This window comes from Phoca vitulina, unplaced genomic scaffold (assembly GCF_004348235.1).
Source record: "Phoca vitulina isolate PV1807 unplaced genomic scaffold, GSC_HSeal_1.0 scaffold3, whole genome shotgun sequence".
Taxonomy (NCBI): domain Eukaryota; kingdom Metazoa; phylum Chordata; class Mammalia; order Carnivora; family Phocidae; genus Phoca; species Phoca vitulina.
The window spans coordinates 1,708,059-1,715,389 of record NW_022589706.1 but is presented as its reverse complement, the minus strand read 5'-3'; the positions used below and the strand labels follow the sequence as shown (position 1 = coordinate 1,715,389).

General features: G+C 63.3%; 1 protein-coding gene across 1 annotated transcript in view; it reads left to right on the top strand.

The window, feature by feature from the left end:
- Positions 1–347: 347 nt before the first annotated feature.
- NSG1 (neuronal vesicle trafficking associated 1) overlaps positions 348–7,331 on the top strand; it is a 28,675-nt gene continuing 21,691 nt past the window's right edge. The window contains exons 1-3 of the mRNA XM_032399791.1: positions 348–459; positions 790–944; positions 4,404–4,520. Of these exons, the coding sequence (XP_032255682.1) occupies positions 816–944; positions 4,404–4,520 (246 nt within the window). The 5' untranslated portion in view covers positions 348–459; positions 790–815. The remainder of the gene's footprint in view (positions 460–789; positions 945–4,403; positions 4,521–7,331) is intronic.

Here is a 7,331-nt window from a genome sequence, read left to right as displayed (position 1 = left end):
CCGCGCGCCACGGGCCCGCTCCGGGGGACCGCTCCATCCCTCGGCTCGCCCCCTTCCCGCCGCGAGTCGCCGCGCGCCCCCGCCCGCGTTCCCGGGGCGCCCCCCGACGCCCCGCCCCCACTGGCCGCCGCCGCCGCCGCCGCGAGCCTCGGGTCCGGGCGCGCCCCCCGCAGCCGGGGCGGGCGCGGGTCCCCGGGGAGCGCTCCTTTGTGCGGCCCCGCGCGCTGCGTCAGGGCGGAGTTGCCGCCGCCGCCACACGCGCGCACTCTCCCGCGCACGGGCGGCCCCGGGGGCGGCGGGAAGGGAGGCGGCGAGCGGGAGGAGGGAGCGGCCGCGAGCCCATTCGCTCGGCTCCCCCGCCCGGCCCCGCGCGGCGCCGCCTCCGCCATTGCTGCGCGCGGGAGCGGCCGACGCGGAGGCTCGCTGCGCGCTCGGAGCCAGACCTGCGAGCCGGCGTGGGTGAGTGCGGCCCGCGGGCCCGAGCCGTCCGCCCCGGGGCGGGGACCACGGCCGCCCGGCGCCCCGGTGGGGGGGGTCGGGGGAGGTGGCGCTCCGCGCGGGTCCCCGGCTCCGGGACGGGGCGCACCCCCTCCCCGGCCGCGGTGCGCCCCTGAGCCCGGCGCTCGGGTCCCGCGGCGGGGCGGGGTGGGGGAGGGCCTGGGACATTCACCCCCCTTCCCCCGCCCCAGTCCCGGGCGGCGACCGCCGCGTCCTCCCGACCCCTCCTCCCCGGAGGCCAAGCGGGGGCCGGTGAGCTCGCGGTGACTCCCGCCCGGCCCTCCCTCGCAGGCGGCAGCCTCGGGTCTCCCGGAACGATGGTGAAGTTGGGGAACAATTTCGCGGAGAAGGGCGCCAAGCAGCCGCTGCTGGAGGATGGCTTCGACACCATTCCCCTGATGACGCCCCTCGATGTCAATCAGCTGCAGTTCCCGCCCCCGGACAAGGTGAGAGCCCCCCCGGCACCCCCGCGCTGCCGGGTGCGCACCCCAAGTCTCGGGCGGCGGCCGCAACAAAAGAGACGCGCGGCGTGCGCTGGGGATGGGAAGTGGGGGCGAGCTCGGGCGGCGGGAGGAAGGCCCCCCGGGAGGACGGCGTGCCCGCGCGGGATTCCGGATCGGGAGACAGCTCGGTCCTGACAAGGGAGCGCAGTCGGGGGAAGGTCCCTTCTCGATTTTCCTGGGAGTCCTGTCCGAGAGAGGCCCCTGGCTCCACCGCGGCGGCCCCCAGCCCTGCTCCTCCCCGCCCCTGCCCCACGGTAGCAGGGGGCTGTGGGTCGGGGAAGAGACTTGGGGCGCGGCTGCTCGGTGTGGCCGCCCAGGTGATGCGGTTTCAGCCCGGCTTGCCCCGCGGCGGTGGGGAGGCCCCTCTCCTCGGCCGGATGGACCCTCGTTGAGGGGCTGGCTTCCCGTCCTCACCCTCCCCGCCTGCCCCTCCCAGGCTGGCTGTAAGATGCGGCAGGGTGTCGGTTCTGACTGGGAGCTTCCTTCCTCTCTTTGTTCCTTTTGTGAAATCTTGAAGTAAGTGCTCAGCTCGCTGGGTATTAGTGTAACTGGGGACAACCATTCATCATCCTTTCCCCAAAGCGGGTTTTTCTTTTCTGAATTTAGAGTCCCTTTTCTTGAGTACAGTATCCAATCAAGTAGTTTCTGTACGTGGAGGATAATCTTTTCAAGAGTTAACTTTTAAAAAGGTAAATGCGATGATTTAAAGTCTCGACAATTGTATTGCAGAACTCAGACCTAAAATACTATACACAGCATCCCTCCTGACCATCTTGCTGCCGCCTTAAAAACCACCCCGGCCGCGAGTAAGCTCGTTCTAGTCCCCGAAGTGCGTTTACATTTATTGTCTCATTCAGCCCTGGCGAGGACGTTCTGACTCAGGTCTTTGTCTTTTATTCCGGCATGTTGGTGACTGCTGACCACCGGATGGGGATGGGGGGATATCTATGCAGCGATGGGTCCTTCCCTTCTGGAAGATTCCTTTATTCCCATGTGGATCCTTTGACCTACTCAGCCCTCTAGAGTGGTTTCCATCCCCCCAAGTCCGTTGTCTGTGTTGTGGGTGGGGGGCAGGGGCAGGGGCAGGAGCGTGGGCCGGCAGCAGGTGTTTCGGTTCAGGAAGAGGATCGGCTTGGGCACCTGTGCACCCAGGCCACGTGGGGCCACTTCGGGGGCACTGAGGGTCCGAGGAGGCTTGGGGGGAGGGGTGGGGCAGGGCTGCCTCCGCTGGCGCATCCCCTTCACCGTCTGGGGTGGACTTGCTGGGCTAGCTCGGTCGGGGGCGGGGGGCTGCCCCCACTTCCCCTCCCGCCTCAGCCCCAGAGTGGTGGCGGCCTGTGCCAGGAACGCTGTGTCCCAAGGCAGCACCTCTGTCAGGTGACTCCCTCCGCTCAGCCTGAGCCTCCTCCTTTGCCCTCAGTCTGTTCCGTTCCAGAATTGTCCGGCACACAGTTGGCTTATAGCAGGGAGGGGGATTTCAGGCAGGCGTGAAATTCTGGCCAACTAATTGGGCATTTAGAAGCAGTCTAGGTAGGTCTGAAAGGTAATGAGTCTCCCATCCCTGGGAATATTCAAACAAAGGGAGGGAACTGGCAGGGATGGGCTGGAACCAGTGGTTGGGTTGGAAGATTTCTGAGGTCACAGATGAGGAGACTGAGTCTCAGAGAGTTCACGGGATGGGTCCAAGGTCACACGGCCGAAGGCCACAACCCCCCCCAGTGCAGAAGCTTCTGGCATGGGCCACACATTCCATCCTGCTTGGGACGCGACCTCTCACGTAACCGGAACAAGAGCGCTGTGTGGCTCACAGGCAGGGTTCGGGGAGGTGATGTCACCTGTCCCAGGTGCCGTGGCTGCTGGGGTCAGGTACCCCGTCGGGGTCGTACGTGGTGCTCAGAGCGTGTACCGAGTGCCGCGGTTCGGCAGTGACAGTGGTCGTGGGGCTCGCAGCAAGGCCCGGGCCGCTCTCACCTGACATCTGGCCAGTAACTTTACTGATAGTGGCCCTGTTTTACAGATGTGGAGATAGAGGATCTAGTCCAAGGTCACCGAGTGTGTTAGTGGCAGAGGCAGGTGAATCCAGGCCCGGAGCATATTGACCGGGTTCCCACCGCGCCGAGCGTTGTACGGATTCCCCCCTCCTCCCTGCAGCCGGCTGAGCTAGGCCCTGTTCCCATTTCACAGGCCAGGATGCTGAGGTTCCGAGTGGCCAGGCAGGTGCTCAAGGTCACACAGCGAGTCAGGGACAGTTGGGATTTGAGGACAGTAGGGTGATGCACACATGCTGCCTCCAGAGCCGGGGGGGGGCACCCACAGTCACAGTAGGCATATCTGCCCTCTCGGCTCCGGGAGCTGCGTGCACGGAAGGGACCGAAGGAGGGAAGGAACGAGTCTGATCACAGTTCTGTGGCCCTTGGATCACTTGTTCGTGGCGGCTGGCATGGGCCGCTTTCTCTCCCGGGGCTGGCTCCAGGTCACAGCTCGGTCTGAGAGCCCCTCCGGAGGCCCACGCGGGGCCCACCATCCTGACTCGCTGCGTCCTGTGAGGTCTGCCCTGGGGCCCACGGTCACGGAGAGCACCGGGTGCGAACCTCTCTCTCTCTCTCTCTCTCTCTCTCTCTCTCTCTCTCGGCGGGGAGGGGGGGAGAGTGTGGGGGTGGCTGGTGCTCTGCAGTCCAGCTGCTGCTTCCTGGCTCCTGGAAGCAGGAGGGGGGGAGCGGGGACTGGAGATGGACAACCCCATGTGCGGCGTGGACAGCGCAGTACACCGTCCCTGGCTTCAGGCAAGAGGAGGAAAGGGCTGTGAGCCTCGGAGGGAGGAGGCTGGACGGGGCTCATCGGGAGCTGCTGGGGATGCAGGGAAGGGTGTGTACGGGGCAGAGTGGGGCAGGTGCCTGGGTGGAGAAACCTCTCCCACTCCGCAGTAGAGAGCAGAGGGGAAGAGGAGCAGGGAGACCCTCTGGGGGCCGTTGCAGGGGCAGGAGAGGGAGAAAATGGTGGGGTCGGGGCTGAGAGATGCGAGATACATTTCCTTGAAGGCCTGCTCCTTCCTGATCCGCCTCGCCTCTCCCCTCGCTCTACCCACGGCGGAAACCGAGCGCACTCCCTGGCCACCGTGTCGGGGGTTAGCCCTGGCACCCATTGGCTGGGTGGCCTTTGGCCGACGAGCTTCACTTCTCTGGCCCGGAGGTACCGTCTTTCCCTCCTGGGGCTGCTCTCAGGATTATTCACGGGCCATTTCTCTGAAAGTCCTGGCACTGAGATGTCCAACAAATGGTGGCTGGTCGCATTCTTTTTGTGACACCCTTGTGGGCGAAACGGTGAGTCGTCCTCACCGGGCAGGTGTGTCCGCGCACATCTGGCCGCTCCTCTGACGCTTTGCTTCCCTGTTTCCCCGACAAGGTGGTTGTGAAAACGAAGACCGAGTACGAGCCTGACCGCAAGAAAGGCAAAGTGCGCCCTCCCAAGATAGCGGAGTTCACCGTCAGCATCACCGAGGGGGTCACCGAGAGGTTCAAGGTGAGCAGCCCTGGATGGGGAAGATGCTGCTTTCGTGTCCAGGGCGTGGGGGGCGGGGCGCCAAGCTGGCCCCTGGAGTGACGGGAACAGGACCCACCCCAGCTGTGCAAAACCCACCCCGTGCCTTTGCAAATTTCTTCTTTATTTCCTTCATCTTCCAAAACGACCACACATAACTTGGTGGGGGGCGGGGGGTGGAGTTTGTGTTTAAAAAATTTTTAATTTTAATTTATTATTTTTTAAAATTTCGGCACGATGAGCACACAGTGTTATGTGAGTTTGGGGTGCACAGTATAGTGATTGAACGGTTCTGTCCATTTCCCGGTGCTCGCCACGGTAAGTGCGCTCTTCATCCCCTTCGCCGACTTCACCCCTCCGCCTGCCCCTCCTCTCCTGGGCAGGCGCCCGGTTTGTTCTCTAGAGTTAAGAGTCTCACTTAGTTTTAATAACAGGGAAAACCCACCCCCAAAACTTTCTTTTAGACAACGGTTACAGACAGGTGAACAATCACTTACCAGACTTTAAGATCCTTACCTCACGGTTCCAGGAAGGAAGCAGGCTCCCACAAAGGTAAGGCGGCCTACTTATTACCTGCAAGACCTGGTTCTGGGCCTCCTCCTTGTTCCAGCTGAGCTCAGGGAGCCTCCCCAGAGGTCAGGACTATCCGGACAACCCATCTTGCAGACGGGGAGGTTGAGGTGCAGAGAAGTCACGGCCGTCCAGGCTCCAGAGGCCTGTACTCGGCCTCCACCCTTCAGCAGCCCTGGCGTGATGCGGAGGTGCGGGGCTTGGCTGGCCGGTGTGCCCTCTGCCCGGGCCGCTGGGAGTGCTCCCTAGTGGTGGGCCCCCGCTGAAGGCATGGGTGACGCACATTGGCCACCAGGGTTCTCGGCAGCATCGGTGTGGTTACCTGGCTCCAGGTGCCCAGAAAGGGGCAGGGTTCCAGCCAGGCCAGGGGTGGAGCTGTCCCCAACGTCGGGCGGCCTTGGAGGGTGGACACAGCTGCGTTGGTTGAGCAAGTCAGGATGCTGATCTTCTGGAAACTTGTTCTTTGCGAAACGCGAGAGACGAGAAAACGGGGGCCCTCACCCAGATTCAAAGGGGTGATTTGAGAGACCTTGCAGAGTGGCCGTGGGTGGCCTCTCTGGTGGCTCCGTGTGGCTGTGTGAGCAGCTTGCGGGTGTCTGGGTGCACAGACGCTTGGACCCCCAATCCCTGCAGTCCCCCAAAGCACCTGTGCATTCAGCGTCCCGTTCATGTCACGAAAACCCTGGGGACTGGTTACTAGCTGCAAGCGAAGCTCACAGAGCTGAGGTGGCTTCGTGGGCCAAGTAGGGAAGCCCAGGGTGTGCCGTGACTCTGAATCCCTCCTTGGCATCGCTCCAGCCTGCCCCACCGGCTGGAGAAACACGGTGCAGGGCCTGCCGGGCCGGCGGACCCCTCCAAGCCGTGATCTTCCGTGTCTGCGGGGTGTTCACCCGTGTGATTTATCTGCCCCAAGAGGCGGGTACGTCTGGTAGAACCCACTTTCTAGCGGCAGGATTGAGGTGCAGAGAGTCCTGCGTCTGGGGTTCCTGCTGGTGGTATGAGGATGGTGTACGGGCTGAGATGCTCCTCGGGTGGCTCCTGGCTGGGCAGTCTGTACGTGTCATTAAGTTCACGGCCAGGACCGGGTCGGATTGACCCAAGATCAATCCTTCTTCCGCTCCGGCCAGCCGGCTTCGCGTGTGTCTTCTCTGCGGCTGCTCGGATGACCTGCACTCCCCGCGCCCTGGGGATCGCCTCCTGGCTGAGGCAGAAGTGACCTCAATTTCAAGGTCATCCTAGCCGTCATTCTGATGGCTGACAGCATCTGGGTTTCTCATGCCTGATTTGACCCTTGCCCTTCTCAGCCCTGGCATTTTAGGTCCCCCCAGAGTGGGGTGCTACCCTTCATCCTTTGGGGTCCGTTGTGTGCCAGGCTCTGTCCCCCAGCTCCGGTGTCCTTCGTTCGTGTTTTTCCCGCACGCTCACCTGTTACAGGTCCCCAGGGCCCCCGCTGAAGGCATGGGTGACGCACATTGGCCACCAGGGTTCTCGGCAGCATCGGTGTGGTTACCTGGCTCCAGGTGCCCAGAAGCCGAGGGCTCAGAAGATCTGAGCCCGTCCCTGTGGACGGGGCTGTGGTGGCAGAACCCTGCCTCGTCTCTGCCCCCACCTTGCAGGGGATGTCCAAGAAGGTGATGTATACAGTAGGTGCTCAGTAGGGCACTGCATCGCAGTGAGCCCATTCCCTAGTCTTATACCGAAACCGTCTGGGCACGTTCATATGCTTAGCCTCCGTGGCCTCCTTAGGGTTCACAACCACGCTGAAGGGGGTGGCGTGGAGGCTTAGGAATCCCAGGTGGTCTCGGGGGCCTGGGGGGGCTTCCGACTGGTCCGAGCCTCCGAGGCCAGTGCCTTTCCACCCCCCCTCCCCCGGCCTGCCACACACACCTCCGCACAGGCCCGCCTTCCAGCTCCTTCCAGGGCCAGCTCAGCCACCAGCTCCTCCACGAAGCCTCCGGGGATTGACCTCACCTTCCTGGGGCCTCCGCTGTCCTTTGTTAGGAGCAGTAACAGGATGAGAACCGGGAGCGCTCCCACGAGCCAGACTCCGGATCAAGCTCGTGAGACTTCTCGGCTCACTTAATCCTTGTAGAAACCTCGTGAAGTGTGCCCTGTCGTCCCCGTTGCACAGTGGAGGGGAAACTGAGGCAGAGAGCTTGGCCCTGGGCAGCCTGCACCTGGCTGTGACACCCGAGGTGATGTGGCTTCCCTCCCGGGGAACAT